This window comes from Coregonus clupeaformis, chromosome 2, assembly GCF_020615455.1.
Source record: "Coregonus clupeaformis isolate EN_2021a chromosome 2, ASM2061545v1, whole genome shotgun sequence".
NCBI classification, from domain to species: domain Eukaryota; kingdom Metazoa; phylum Chordata; class Actinopteri; order Salmoniformes; family Salmonidae; genus Coregonus; species Coregonus clupeaformis.
Genome location: NC_059193.1, coordinates 21,909,733 through 21,925,557, shown reverse-complemented (window position 1 = coordinate 21,925,557; position 15,825 = coordinate 21,909,733). Strand labels below are relative to the sequence as shown.

The 15,825-nt window shown below is 44.1% G+C and overlaps 1 protein-coding gene across 4 annotated transcripts; it reads left to right on the top strand.

The window, feature by feature from the left end:
* The first annotated feature begins 905 nt into the window (after positions 1 to 905).
* On the top strand, positions 906 to 11,928 carry LOC123481553 (C-X-C motif chemokine 11-1-like). Of its 4 annotated transcripts, none has more exons than XM_045205989.1 (5): positions 906 to 1,130; positions 10,700 to 10,822; positions 10,993 to 11,110; positions 11,214 to 11,291; positions 11,481 to 11,928. In XM_045205989.1, exons 2-5 carry the CDS (start codon positions 10,759 to 10,761, stop codon positions 11,551 to 11,553), a joined length of 333 nt encoding a protein of 110 aa, XP_045061924.1. In that variant the 5' UTR covers positions 906 to 1,130; positions 10,700 to 10,758; the 3' UTR covers positions 11,554 to 11,928. The 4 variants fall into 4 exon arrangements, with proteins under 4 accessions (XP_045061924.1, XP_045061923.1, XP_045061922.1 ...); XM_045205988.1 differs by having other exon boundaries at positions 10,696 to 10,822; XM_045205987.1 differs by lacking the exons at positions 10,700 to 10,822; positions 10,993 to 11,110; positions 11,214 to 11,291; positions 11,481 to 11,928 and adding an exon at positions 5,974 to 7,325.
* Positions 11,929 to 15,825: the final 3,897 nt, after the last annotated feature.

Below are 15,825 nucleotides of genomic sequence, written 5' to 3'. Positions count from 1 at the left end.
AATATGGGACTACTAAACTTTTGACTACTTTAATATACTATAAGTGAATTTGTCCAAATACTTATGACTTCAAATGGGAATACCCTCAAATAAAAGGTGACATTCTGTACTGTCGCCTCATATGAAACATCTCAAATCTCAAATCCTGGAGCATAGAGCAGAATTAAAAGATTTAGCTTCACTGTCCAAATACATATGGAGGGTGTGTGTGTGTGTATATGTGTGTGTGTGTGTGTGTGTGTGTACACACACCCTCCATATGTATTTGGACAGTGAAGCTAAATCTTTTAATTCTGCTCTATGCTCCAGGATACATATGGAGGGTGTGTGTACGTACACACACACACACACACACACACACACACACACACACACACACATCATAATGCCACCTGGAGACATTATGGCATCAGTAATATTATCAGAGATACTGAGGCTACATTCTACCACTTTATAGGGGTTCTATGTCTAAGCAGGACACTTTTTATCAGAGAAACATTGGTGTAGTATACCAGCTTTATTTTGTACCTGAGCTAATTACAGCCTGGTAATAAACAGGGCTAGATTGAGAAATGTTCTGTTACCACAACTCTCTCAACCTGCCCCCACTTTTACCTCTGTTCTCTTTATAAAAAAATAATATATATATATATATATATATATATATATATATATATATATATATATATATATATATATATATATATATATATATATATATATATATATATATATATATATATATATATATCAATCTCTTCATCTACCCCTCTCTTTCTGTTTCCTTTCATCAACAAAATCATCCAATGACAGTGCTCAGGGATAGGAAACGGATGGTGATGCTATATTTAGAATCAGGGAAGGGCAGACTGAGGGAGAGAGAGAGGGAGGAGATAAATCTGCAGTCTACTGCTACCTCAGGACAGACACAGTCAGAGACAGTTAGAGCCACAGAGCACGCTCAGAGACCAGCATCGCTACTTCTCTTTTTTTAAAGCTACGCAGCCAGATCTTATCTGCACAGATGTTCATTCACACATTCTCCTGAAGAGTTAACGAGAGAACCCTGTTACAGACACGCTACAGGAGCAGAGAAAAGACTTGGATATACACTACACCTTTTATTACAGGTGAGTCTGCCAAGCAGTTGTGCCAAAGTCCATTAAACCTACAGGTGTAACTACTGTATTAGGTTATACACAGGATGCTAATATACAGGTAACTACCAAAATAAGGGAAACACTTGAGTAAATGAGAGTTCTGGCAGCTCTGGTAGCTTAGTGGTTAAGAGTGTTGTGCCAGTAACCGAAAGGTCGCTGGTTCTAATCCCCAAGCCGACTAGGTGAAAAATCTGTCGATGTGCCCTTGAGCAAGGCACTTAACCCTAATTGCTCCTGTAAGTCGCTCTGGATAAGAGCGTCTGCTAAATGACTAATTATTATTATAATTATTATTTTCTTGCCATGGTTTAGGTTCACTCAACCCCTTAGAGGACAAGGTAAACACCAATAAATACACAGCCATTCTGAGTGATCACCTTCAACCTATGGTGAAGCACTTCTATCCTGATGGGAGTGGATGACAATGCCCCCATCCACAGGGCACGAGTTGTCACTGAATGGTTTGAAGAGCATGAAAACGATGTAAACCAGATGCTATGGCCGTCTCAGTCACCAATTGAACACTTAAGGGAGATTCTGGAGCGGCGCCTGAGACAGCGTTTTCCACCACCATCAACAAGACACCAAATTATGGAATTTGTCATAGAAGAATGGTGTTGTATCCCTCCAATAGAGTTCCAGACACTTGTAGAATCTATGCCAAGCTGCAAAGAAGGTGCTGTGGCAGTTCATGGGGGCCCAACGCCCTATTAAGACACTTAATGTTGGTGTTTCCTTTATTTAGGCAATTACCTGTATCTTTGCTATGTATAGGAAGGATGCTAGTATGGTTCTGAGTCACTGCATACCAGCTAGTTGTGGTTCTATATTTAGCAGCTATTCCACCTTGAGGGATACTGGGAGAGGCTGGCTTTAGGGTTTGGCTGGAGCAATTTTTGACATTGAGGTCGGGACTGAAATACTCTGCGGCCTGCAGTCAGGGCTGAAACAATATGGGTGGCATGAGAAAATATAGGCTACAGTGTGTGGTTCTGGCTGGTTCTGGTGGGTTCTGGCTGGCTGGTCTGGTATCTATGGTACTTATATACCAGTGTGTTTATGTAGCTATGGTCACGGTGTGTTTGTCTTACGGACCTATTTACACAGCTCCTCCTGAGCAAACAGAGGAGAGAAGAGGAGAGCGGAGATAAGTATAAAGAAATAGGAGGATCTTTGGGGCTTAGGTTACCAGGTATAGAATGGTGTTGATGTGGTTCTGTGGGGCTTAGGTTACCAGGTATAGAATTTTGTTGATGTGGTTCTGTGGAGTTTAGGTTACCAGGTATAGAATGGTGTTGATGTGGTTCTGTGGGGCATAGGTTACTAGGTATAGAATGGTGTTGATGTGGTTCTGTGGAGTTTAGGTTACCAGGTATAGAATGGTGTTGATGTGGTTCTGTGGGGCTTAGGTTACCAGGTATAGAATGGTGTTGATGTGGTTCTGTGGAGTTTAGGTTACAAGGTATAGAATGGTGTTGATGTGGTTCTGTGGAGTTTAGGTTACCAGGTATAGAATGGTGTTGATGTGGTTCTGTGGAGTTTAGGTTACCAGGTATAGAATGGTGTTGATGTGGTTCTGTGGAGTTTAGGTTACCAGGTATAGAATGGTGTTGATGTGGTTCTGTGGGGCTTAGTTTACCAGGTATAGAATGGTGTTGATGTGGTTCTTTGGAGTTTAGGTTACCAGGTATAGAATGGTGTTGATGTGGTTCTGTGGAGTTTAGGTTACATTTACATGTACATTTACATCATTTAGCAGACGCTCTTATCCAGACCGACTTACAAATTGGTGCATTCAACTTATGATAGCAAGTGGGACAACCACTTTTTTTTCCTTCTTTTTTTTAATGGGGGGTAGAAGGATGACTTTATACTATTCCAGGTATTCCTTAAAGAGGTAGGGTTTCAAGTGTCTCCGGAAGGTGGTCAGTGACTCCGCTGTCCTGGCGTGGTGGGGGAGCTTGTTCCACCATTGGGGTGCCAGAGCAGCAAATAGCTTTGACTGGGCTGAGAGGTAGGGGAGCTAGCAGGCCAGAGGTGGATGAACGTAGTGCCCTCGTTTGGGTGTAGGGTCTGATCAGAGCCTGAAGGTAAGGAGGTGCCGTTCCCCTCACAGCTCCGTAGGCAAGCACCATGGTCTTGTAGTAGATGCGAGCCTCAACTGGAAGCCAGTGGAGTGTGCGGAGGAGCGGGGTGACATGAGAGAACTTGGGAAGGTCGAACACCAGACGGGCTGTGGCGTTCTGGATAAGTTGTAGGGGTTTAATGGCACAGGCAGGGAGCCCAGCCAACAGCGAGTTGCAGTAATCCAGACGGGAGATGACAAGTGCCTGGATTAGGACCTGTGCCGCTTTCTGTGTAAGGTAGGGTCGTACTCTGCGAATGTTGTAGAGCATGAACCTGCAGGATCGGATCACCGTTTTGATGTTAGCAGAGAACGACAGGGTGTTGTCCAGGCTCATGGCAAGGCTCTTTGCACTCTGCGAGGAGGACACAATGGAGTTGTCAACCGTGATGGCGAGATCATGGAGCGGGCAGTCCTTCCCAGGGAGGAAGAGCAGCTCTGTCTTGCCGAGGTTCAGCTTGAGGTGGTGATCCGACATCCACACTGATATGTCTGCCAGACATGCAGAGATGCGATTCGCCACCTGGTTATCAGAAGGGGGAAAGGAGAAAATTAATTTTGTGTCGTCTGCGTAGCAATGATAGGAGAGACCATGTGAGGATATGACAGAGCCAAGTGACTTGGTGTATAGAGAGAATAGGAGAGGGCCTAGAACTGAGCCCTGGGGGACACCAGTGGTGAGAGCATGTGGTGCGGAGACAGATTCTTGCCACGCCACCTGGTAGGAGGGACCTGTCAGGTAGGATGCAATCCAAGAGTGAGCAGCGCCGGAGATGCCCAACTCATAGAGGGTGGAGAGGAGGATCTGATGGTTCACAGTATCAAAGGCAGCGGATAGGTCTAGAAGGATAAGAGCAGAGGAGAGAGAGTTAGCTTTAGCAGTGCGGAGAGCCTCCGTGACACAGAGAAGAGCAGTCTCAGTTGAATGACCAGTCTTGAAACCTGACTGGTTTGGATCAAGAAGGTCATTCTGAGAGAGATAGCAGGAGAGTTGGCTAGAGACAGCACGCTCGAGAGTTTTGGAGAGAAAAGAAAGAATGGATACTGGTCTGTAGTTGTTGACATCGGCGGGATCGAGTGTAGGTTTTTTGAGGAGGGGTGCAACTCTCGCTCTCTTGAAGACGGAAGGGACATGGCCAGCGGTCAAGGATGAGTTGATGAGCAAGGTGAGGTAAGGGAGAAGGTCTCCGGAAATGGTCTGGAGAAGAGAGGAGGGGATAGGGTTAAGCGGGCAGGTTGTTGGGCGGCCGGCCGTCACAAGTCACAAGATTTCATCTGGAGAGAGAGGGGAGAAAGAAGTCAAAGCATAGGGTAGGGCAGTGTGAGCAGGACCAGCGGTGTCATTTGACTTAATAAATGAGGATCAGATGTCGTCAACCTTCTTTTCAAAATGGTTGACGAAGTCATCCACAGAGAGGGAGGAGGGAGGGGGAGGAGGAGGAAGATTCAGCAGGGAGGAGAAGGTGGCAGAGAGCTTCCTAGGGTTAGAGGCAGAGGCTTGGAATTTAGAGTGGTAGAAAGTGGCTTTAGCAGCGGAAACAGAGGAAGATAATGTAGAGAGGAGGGAGTGAAAAGATAACAGGTCCGCAGGGAGTCTAGTTTTCCTCCATTTCCACTCGGCTGCCCGGAGCCCTCTTCTGTGAGCTCGCAATGAGTCGTCAAGCCACGGAGCAGGAGGGGAGGACCGAGCCGGCCGGGAGGATAGGGGACATAGAGAGTCAAAAGATGCAGAAAGGGAGGAGAGGAGGGTTGAGGAGGCAGAATCAGGAGATCGGAGGGAGAAGGGTTTAGCAGAGGGAAGAGATGATAGGATGGAAGAGGAGAGAGTAGCGGGAGAGAGAGAGCGAAGGTTTCGACGGCACATTACCATCTGAGTAGGGGCAGAGTGAGTAGTGTTGGAGGAGAGCGAGAGAGAAAAGGATACAAAGTAGTGGTCGGAGACTTGGAGGGGAGTTGCAGTGAGATTAGTAGAAGAACAGCATCTAGTAAAGATGAGGTCAAGCATATTGCCTGCCTTGTGAGTAGGGGGGGACGGTGAGAGGGTGAGGTCAAAAGAGGAAAGGAGTGGAAAGAAGGAGGCAGAGAGAAATGAGTCAAAGGCAGACGTAGGGAGGTTAAAGTCACCCAGAACTGTGAGGGGTGAGCCATCCTCAGGAAAGGAACTTATCAAGGCGTCAAGCTCATTGATGAACTCTCCAAGGGAACCTGGGTTACCAGGTATATAATGGTGTTGATGTGGTTCTGTGGAGTTTAGGTTACAAGGTATAGAATGGTGTTGATGTGGTTCTGTGAGGCTTAGGTTACCAGGTATAGAATGGTGTTGATGTGGTTCTGTGAGGCTTAGGTTACCAGGTATAGAAGTGGTGTTGGTGTGGTTCTGTGGGGCTTAGGATACCAGATATAGAAGTGGTGTTTATGTGGTTCTGTGGGGCTTAGGTTACCAGGTATAGAAGTGGTGTTGATGTGGTTCTGTGGGGCTAAGGTTATCAGGTCTAGAAGTGGTGTTGATGTGGTTCTGTGGGGAGCATTGAAAGGACCAGTTATCAAATATGATTAAATCAGAGTATGCATAACCTACCCATTTCCCAAATGTCAGACCCCACGTCCATGAAGACAAAGTCACTCCGATATTATTCAAACATTATCTCTTGGTGATTGACTTCTCTCTCTGTCGGTCTCTCCCAGCAGCCATGCGTCCTATGTCCAAACCGGTATCCCAGAAGAGGAGATTACAGCTGCCCACTATCAGAGAGGGCTACGAGGATCTGGTCAGAGACATGAACCACATGAACCAGACGAACCAGTCCAACACCCTTCACTCTGTCCAGCCTACCACCCACCCAGGGCCCTGCCCACACACCCTCTCCTCAGAGGACTACCTGCTGTCCATCTGCCACCTGGCTCACCCCACCTCCTTTCACACCAATGACATCATCAACCCTCGCAAGCAGGACTCGCTGCACCAGAGGTCGAGGCTGCCGCAGCTTGCTGTGCAAGATGAAAACTCTCCAAAGGCCACTGCATTTTGTCACAGGGAAAAGGCCCATGGGAAGGAAAGGCCTGGGATGTACTCTGACTTCATCACTGTATGCGGTGGACAGGGGAAAGATTCCAACTGTAATGAGCCTGCGTTTGGTTGCCTTGGTGCGTCAGACCCCTTAGAGTTCCTGTACGGCAGCCCCGGCCACTCCACCTGTCAATCAGGGAATTGGGTTTAAGGAGACAAGGGGTGGTGTCTGAGGGCCAGTCCCGCCCACGGGCACACAGTTACCCCCGCTCCTGCCCCTCTGACCTGCCCTTTGACCTCCAGCAGCAACGTAAGAGCAGCTGCCCTGGGTTCAGTAACACAGCCACCGCTGACTGTGGCCCCTCCCCCTCTGACCTAACCACACAGCCCCCACAGAGATGCACACCTACACAGGGATCTGCAGAACAGCTACAGGCTAGGATAAGTAGCCCATTATTAAACAAAGAAAATGGGGGGGACGAAGAGAGGGAGAGAGTAAGGAGAAGGAGGAGAGAGAGAGGGAGAGCTCAGATTGTTGTTGTGTCTGGAAGGAGGCCCGTGTACGAGCCTGCATACTGCCTGCCATCGCAGATATGTAGAGCTACCAGTCACTGAACCTCATCAACAGACTATAGATTTATATGACAGGAGATGTACAATGACAAGACACCACAGTTTCACTATGACAGTAGATGCCTGTTGAATCGACATGATGGCAAATAGATGCTGATCTATGACAAATGGCACTGAATTATAGATATAGATCTAGCCCATAGACTGTTCCAAATGAAAAATATGACACCAACAGACTGTTCGTTAACCATAATAAGTGATATTCAGCCAAGAAAACGATGTGATTATGTATTGATTACGTTATGTTATTCTTGAAAATTGCTGTATTTTATTATCTGTGGTGTGCTTAAGGACGTATTCGTGTTGCTGTATACAGTAAATACATGATTGATCATACCTGCACACTTTTTATACCTCTGTGTATTTGTTTAATGAATTGATAAAAAAAACATGTTTTTAATACAGTGTCCGTGTCTCTCATGATTGTAAACCTAAGACTGTTTTCAGGGGCGTGATCATTTGTGTGTGGACATGAAGCTAGGGTTAGGGTTGAGCCGGGGTGTGGACATGAAGCTATGGTCAAGGTTGAGCCGGGGTGTGGACATGAAGCTAGGGTCAAGGTTGAGCCGGGGTGTGGACATGAAGCTAGGGTCAAGGTTGAGCCGGGGTGTGGACATGAATCTATGGTCAAGGTTGAGCCGGGGTGTGGACATGAAGCTATGGTCAAGGTTGAGCCGGGGTGTGGACATGAAGCTAGGCTTAGGGTTATGGCTAACCCCTCAGGATCTGCAGTGTCCAACCCTGGTGAGAATAAACCAGCAGAGGGCAGGCTGAGGACAGCTGGTAAGATCCTGACAGGTTCATTAATGATACTACAGTTATGATGATACTTAGCAAATAGTCTCTACAAGCACATCAATGGCTCTAGTTTTATTCACTGTATAAAGCAAATGGCTCCACTTGCAGTCAGAGAGAAGCAGGACAAAACTATTTTCTCCATAGAATGAGAAGAAGAGTATTACACACGCACAAGCATACACAGGCTAATCATACACTACAGAGACAACAACTGCACTGGCAGACATGCGTGCACACACACACACACACACTGTTTGTGCAACCTGATCAACCCCGTCCAAAAGGAATAAGATAAGGTGACTGATGTACATTATGTTTGTGTTTTGACTGACCTTGTGTTTGTAGTCACTAGTTATCTATTAGATGAAAACACACATTTCAGTCCAATTCAGTAAATCGGTTACACAGTCACATCCAGAATTAGAGCAATAATAATCTGCCCTCTCTCCTCTGTGGAGGAAGAGATGATGACGCTGTAGCTAAGTGTTCCTCTGTGGTTTCATTCTCTGTGGTTTCTGTGTAGGGAGGGGGCTTTTGCTGTGTAGTGGTTTGGATTGGAGCTGTGGTCAGCTTCATACTGATGATGCTGATACTGATATCCTGCTTTTGTTCTGAGCTGAAAAAAAAGCAAGAAAAATAAACAGTAAGATGGTGTGTGAGCGTCTTTCCTGTCTGTAGGTGACATTTAAGATGTTTCCAATGACAGCAGACAGTTAGCTTTATGGTATTAGTCCAAAAAGATAACAGACAATAAAACCAATGTATTACTTTAAAAACATCACTGTTTTTGTTTGATGTGTATGCCTTTTTGAAAATGATCATTGTCCTTGATATGGCACTGCAATGCAAATGAAGCAAACGCTTTCTAAGTATGACATCCTCCTTTTGAAATGTTTCTCCCCTCTCTCATCAGAATAAGACAGCAGAAACATTGTGTGCCTTTGCTCACCTATAACTGGTGGGCCGGATACGTACACTCTGCATCGCTATATATTTGTTTAAATATTCATTCATATCAAATATTGAAGCGTGAGCTGACAGAAGACTGCCTACAGTGGAGATAGAAAAAGAGCAGGGTTAGCTATGGCTATATCTGCCCACAGCAACTCTCTAACGCCTTTTCCATCTGAATGGAAAACCAAGTCTGGATGAAAAACCAAACACACGAGATTTGAGAGCTATGATACACACACTCCATTCATGTATGCTGTGTCTTCTGTAGCTTTAATGAAAAGTGCTTAAAATACCCTTTGGTTCAAGGCACTACTTTTTAAGAACAATGTGAACATTGTGAACATTCTGGAGAGGAAGCACCTGTCAGCGTCTAAAGCCTAATTCCAAATAGAAAAACCTATAGGTGGTCATCATGAAGTGCTTTTACATCATCATGAAGTGCCTCTAGAGCGTATGAGAGGCCCTAATTAACTTACATGTATAAAGGCAGCGTGTGGCTAGTGGCTAACCTTACTTCACCACAGGCCTCCTCAGTCAGAATGGACTTTTGTTTAGATACTTTCCCTACAGTGTTGACCATGTGGAGATGTCATTCTCATTGGTTCGAATGTCTCAGTTGGTGAAAGCACGGTGCTTGCGTACGTCACCAAAGTTATGGGTTTGATCTTCCATACACATACACTGAGAAGTACGAACCGATGGAGACGGATCCATAGTCCCCCTCCAATTTCATTGTGGGGGACAACAACAAAAGGTCTCAACCCACCAGAAGAAAAGAAAAGTGCCTTTTCACAATGGAACGGTCTGAAACACCCTAATACCCCCTCTTCACAGCCATGGAAACATGCATGCAAGGCACGCACACAACAAACACAAAACATTCTAACACCCACATCTCAGACAAAAAGAAGTCTGAAGTATGACACTAAATATAACCAATGATAATTGAAAATACTGTACATCCCATTCATAGACACAATAGTTCTAGTGGTTGAGATGATATTTCTATTCATTCTTTAATTTCCTCATTTATTCTATTCAGTTACTAAACAGACTAAATTAACATCATATTTTTCCACAGAGAATTAGAAAGAATCAATAATAATATTAATTATTAAGACATATACGTACATGCACTGAGTGGAGAAAACATTAAGAACACCTTCCTAATATTGAGTTTGACCCCCTTTTGCCCTCAGAACAGCCTCAGTTTGTTGGGGCATGGACTCTACAAGGTGTCGAAAGCGTTCCACAGGGATGCTGGCCCATGTTGACTCCAATGCTTCCCACTGTTGAATCAAGTTGTCTGGATGTACTTTGGGTGGTGGACCATTCTTGATACCCACAGGAAACTGTTGAAAAACCCAGCAGCGTTACAGTTCTTGACACAAACCGGTGCGCCTGGCACCTACTACCATACCCCATTCAAAGGCACTTAAATATTTTGTCTTGCCATTTCACCCTCTGAACGGCACACATACACAATCCATGTCTCAAGGCTTAAAAATCCTTCTTTAACCTGTCTCATCCCCTCCATCTTTAGGATCATAGCTTTCACCTGGATTCACCTGGTCAGTCTATGGAAAGAGCAGGTGTTCATAGTGTTTTGTACACTCAGTGTATTTCCCAGTAACTGATATTAGGGAGGTTAACCACATCAATAAGGGAAATTAGTTCCTTTGATCTGACTAAACAATATATTCAACTAGGATTTAAAGAAGTGACTCAAAGCCAAATTAACTACTATAAATCCTAAAAATAAAAATAAACGTTATTATTATCCACTCTAAAACGTGATAATAAGTGAGGTTGCAGAGTGAGGAGTGAAGTGGGTGTATTTTCTTGCTGTTGCTAGTTTCAGTTTCCATTAAAGAGGGTAATTTCCTCTGATCACTGAAAAGGAAAAGGCTTTCGAGATGTGTATATAAGAGGCCACTTCTCTCAACCCCTCACAGTACCTCTCTCTCATCTCATCTATCTGTTCACACACTCATCTTATCTCCATCTCTTCACATCAGACAGACTCATCTCTACCAACAGCTGTACTGTACCAGCAGAGAAGACCACAGGTTGAACACAACATGACCATGGCCACCAGGATTCTCCTGCTCCTTGCTGTCACTGTCTGCAGCACAGTCGCCCAGCGTGAGTCTACCTCTCTTTACCATAACTACCATTACTGTGTTATGGTCATTTATTAAATGTGAATAGAATATTACAATTTTGGGAGCAGGCTAATTGTTTTTGTATTGCTATTTAGTCATTTCAAGTAGCTCAACTTAACTCAATTTAATGTAAAATGATTCTATGTATAGGTTCTGTGAGCCAGCGTTGTTTGTGTCGGAAGGTGCGGAATAGCTTTGGACGCACAACAGCTGTTGCGGACATCCAGGTCTACCCACCAACCACCTCCTGTAACAGGCTGGAGTTCATGTGAGTATCTATATCTTATCAGTTATGATGATGATGATGATGATATGAAGACGTCAGCTAAAAACATTGCAATGTAAATGTCAACCATTCTATATATTGACAGTGTTAGCCTTGAGAATGGACTCCAGTACTGCCTGGACCCCAGCATGAAGAATGTGCAGAACCTTCTCACTCGCCTGATGTGAGTCATGTAAATCTAGTTTCTGTTTACCTCTTGGTAGTGTCATCATTTACCATACAAAAGTTTAAATCATTCTTTAAAGAACTATCATTATTGCATTAAAAATTTAGTGTAACAGTTTGTTGAGGACATAGGAGTGAAAAGTGCATAGCCTTGTCTCACCATCTTGTCCCATTGGTTAATTCACAGGAAGAGGCTTGCTGTACCCAGTCTCAATGAGGCCATCCCCGATGAGAACCGCAATAACTCTGCTGGTATCTGACTCCCTGTCTCAGACTCCCTCTATGACTCTATATGGGACCAGCTCTGAGTCAGGACTCATGAACTGTTGTTATAAGGTCTGACGTCCCTTCGCTCTCAATGTTAAACACCAAATCGATGTCAAAGCAGTCTAATGCACAACCACTGGGCACACACTGGTTGAATCAATGTTGTTTCCACGTCATTTCAATGAAATTACTTTGAACCAACGTAGAATAGACATTGAATTGACGTCTGTGCCCAGTGGGAAGCTACTTTTTCTATTTTGTACTTTTTTTCTATTTACATTTCATGTCTATTTTGGGCTGTTAGGCTTCTATTTTGTTATGTTTTGCACAGGTGTTTTCTCAAATGATAAAAAGAGATGTTAAAAAGCTATTTTCTCAAGATATCTTGAGTTTCACTGGAGAATCATTTAAATAGTGCCATCTTGTGGCTGCAGAGGAGCAGTGTAAACACAGAGGCCTGAGACTGGTCTAGCTTACAGAAGGAAAGCTTGCACTCTCATGCCGCCTTGCAGGTACACTGCACACAAATATGGTAGCCTATACTACACAGCCTGCAGACGGCATCATATGCTTGAAAATCCCACAACATAGCCTACACTTTCCAAAACATTGTGGAAATCACCTCAGAAAGGCAGATGACTTGAACTTGGGTAAGGTTGAGGAAGTTATATCTCAGAAAGGTAGATGACTTGGACTTGGGTAAGGTTGAGGAAGTTATATCTTAGAAAGGCAGATGACTTGGGTAAGGCTGAGGAAGTTATACCTCAGACAGGCAGATGACTTGGGTAAGGTTGAATAAGCTATATCTCAGAAAGGCAGATGACTTGGGTAAGGTTGAGGAAGTTATACCTCAGACAGGCAGACGACTTGGGTAAGGTTGAATAAGCTATATCTCAGAAAGGCAGATGACTTGGGTAAGGTTGAGGAAGTTATACCTCAGAAAGGCAGACGACTTGGGTAAGGTTGAGGACGTTATACCTCAGAAAGGCAGATGACTTGGGTAAGATTGAGGAAGTTATACCTCAGAAAGGCAGACGACTTGGGTAAGGTTGAGGAAATTATACCTCAGAAAGGCAGATGACTTGGGTAAGGTTGAGGAAGTTATATCTCAGAAAGGCAGACGACTTGGGTAAGGTTGAGGACGTTATACCTCAGAAAGGCAGATGACTTGGGTAAGGTTGAGGAAATTATACCTCAGAAAGGCAGATGACTTGGGTAAGGTTGAGGAAGTTATATCTCAGAAAGGCAGATGACTTGGGTAAGGTTGAGTAAGCTATATCTTAGAAAGGCAAATGACTTGGGAAAGGTTGAGTAAACTATATCTCAGAAAGGCAGATGACTTGGGTAAGGTTAAGGTAGTTATATCTCAGAAAGGCAGATGACTTGGATAAGGTTAAGGAAGTTATATCTCAGAAAGGCAGATGACTTGGGTAAGGTTGAGGAAGTTATATCTCAGAAAGGCAGATGTCTTGGACTTGGGTAAGGTTGAGGAAGTTATACCTCAAAAAGGCAGATGACTTGGGTAAGGTTGAGGAAGTTATACCTCAGAAAGGCAGATGACTTGGGTAAGGTTGAGTAAGCTATATCTCAGAAAGGCAAATGACTTGGGAAAGGTTGAGTAAGCTATATCTCAGAAAGGCAGATGACTTGGGTAAGGTTGAGTAAGCTATATCTCAGAAAGGCAGATGACCTGGGTAAGGTTGAGGAAGTTATACCTCAGAAAGGCAGATGATGTGGGTAAGGTTGAGTAAGCTATATCTCAGAAAGGCAGATGACTTGGGTAAGGTTGAGGAAGTTATATCTCAGAAGGGCAGATGACTTGGGTAAGGTTGAGGAAGTTATATCTTGTGACTACTTCTGACGTACAGTACCATTCAAAAGTTTGGACACACCTACTCATTCCAGGGTTTTTCTTTATTTTTACTATTCTAGAATAATAGTGAAGGCATCAAAATTATGAAATAAAACAAATGGAATCAAGTAGTAAGCAAAAAAGTGTTAAACAAATCAAAATATATTTTATATTTGAGATTCTTCAAATTGCCACCCTTTGCCTTGATGCCAGCTTTGCACACTCTTGGCATTCTCTCAATCAGCTTCACCTAGAACGCTTTTCCAACAGTCTTGAAGGAGTTCCCACATATGCTGAGCACTTGTTGGCTGCTTTTCCTTCACTATGCGGTCCGACTCATCCCAAACCATCTCAATTGGGTGGAGGTCGGGGGATTGTGGAGGCCAGGTCATCTGATGCAGCACTCCATCACTCTCCTTCTTGGTAAAATAGCCCTTACATAGTCTGGAGGTGTGTTGTGCATTGTCCTGTTGAAAAACAAATGATAGTCCCACTAAGCCCAAACCAGATGGGATGGCATATCACTGCAGAATGCTATGGTAGCCATTCTGGTTAATTGTGCCTTGAATTCTAAATAAATCACAGACAGTGTCACCAGCAAAGCACCCCCACACCATAACACCTCCTCCTCCATGCTTTACAGTAGGAAATACACATGCGGAGATCATCCGTTCACCCACACCGCGTCTCACAAAGACACGGCGGTCTCCTCTGAACAGTTGATGTTGAGATGTGTCTGTTACTTGAACTCTGTGAAGCATTTATTTGGGCTGCAATTTCAGAGGCTGGTAACTCTAATGAACTTATCCTCTGCAGCAGAGGTAACTCTGGGTCTTCCATTCCTGTGGCGGTCCTCATGAGAGCTAGTTTCATCATAGCGCTTGATGGTTTTTGCGACTGCACTTGAAGAAACTTTTCAAGTTCTTGAAATGTTCCGTATTGACTGACCTTCATGTCTTAAAGTAATAATGGACTGTTGTTTCTCTTTGCTTATTTCAGCTGTTCTTGTCATAATATGGACTTGGTCTTTTACCAAATAGGGCTATCTTCTGTATAACCCCCCTACCTTGTCACAACACAACTGATTGGCTGAAATGCATTAAGAATGAAAGAAATTCCACAAATTAACTTTTAAGAAGGCACACCTCTGAATTGAAATGCATTCCAGGTGACTATCTCATGAAGCTTGTTGAGAGAATGCCAAGAGTGTGCAAATCTGTCATCAAGGCAAAGGGTGGCTATTTGAAGAATCTGAAATTTGTTTAACACTTTTTTGGCTACTACATGATTCCATATGTGTTATTTCATAGTTTTGAAGTTTTCACTATTATTCTACAATGTAAAAAATATAAAAAATTCAGAAAAACCCTTGAATGAGTAGGTGTGTCCACACTTTTGACTGGTAGTCTAAGTCTAGCAGATACAGTACAACTGTATCCCAAATCGTACCCCATTCCCTATTTAGTACACTACTTTTGACCAGGGCCCATTGAGGCTCTCGTCAAAGGTATTGGGTGCCATTTGGAACGCAGGCACGATCATACAGAATGCAGATGTCCTTTCCAGCATCTAATAAATCGGTGTTCTCTCCGTCTTGTACAGACGTTCCTCTGCCTGTAGACTATCACATGCCATGGTCCTAGACGCTCCTACCCATGCTCACAAATATCACAGGGAACCCGATCCAGTGAGACGGACCGACCGTCGGGGTGCTGTGGTTATTTTGGGTTTGATATTAACCATGTTGAGAATGTGTTCCCATTCCATGGTGTAGGGGTTAGGGTTAGGGTCTCTGAGTTGACTTTACTCCCCATGGCCCCCAGACGCAGACCACACACTAATAGACTAATGTAGTCTCCTCACTTTTTTAATGTAGTCTCCTCACTTTCTAATGTTGTCTCCTCACTTTCTAATGTTGTCTCCTCACTTTCTGGTGCAAATCAGTTACAATCTTAGAGATTGACGTTATCTTGTCCATTCCACAATGATGTAATGCATAATGGCAAAGAACTTTCATTGCATCCTCCAAAGCTAGAGCTGAATTTATTGCTCCTGTACACCCTACACTCTTAGAAAAAAGGTTTCTTCGGCTGTGCCCATAGGACAACCCTTTTTGTTTCCAGGGAGAAGCATTTTTGGTTCCACGTAGAACCATGTTGGGTTCCATATAGAACCCTCTGTGGAAAGGGTCCTACATGGAACCCAAAAGGGTTCTACCTGGAAACCAAAAAGGTTCTACATGGAACAAAAATAGTTATTCAAAGGGTTCTCCTATGGGGACAGCCGAAGAACCCTTTCAGGTTCTAGATAGCACCTTTTTTCTAAGAGTGTAATGTGGGGTTCAATCAAAGTTGACAGGTCATTACAGCGTTTCCCAAACGCTGTCCTCTGGACCCCAAGGGGTGCCCGTTTT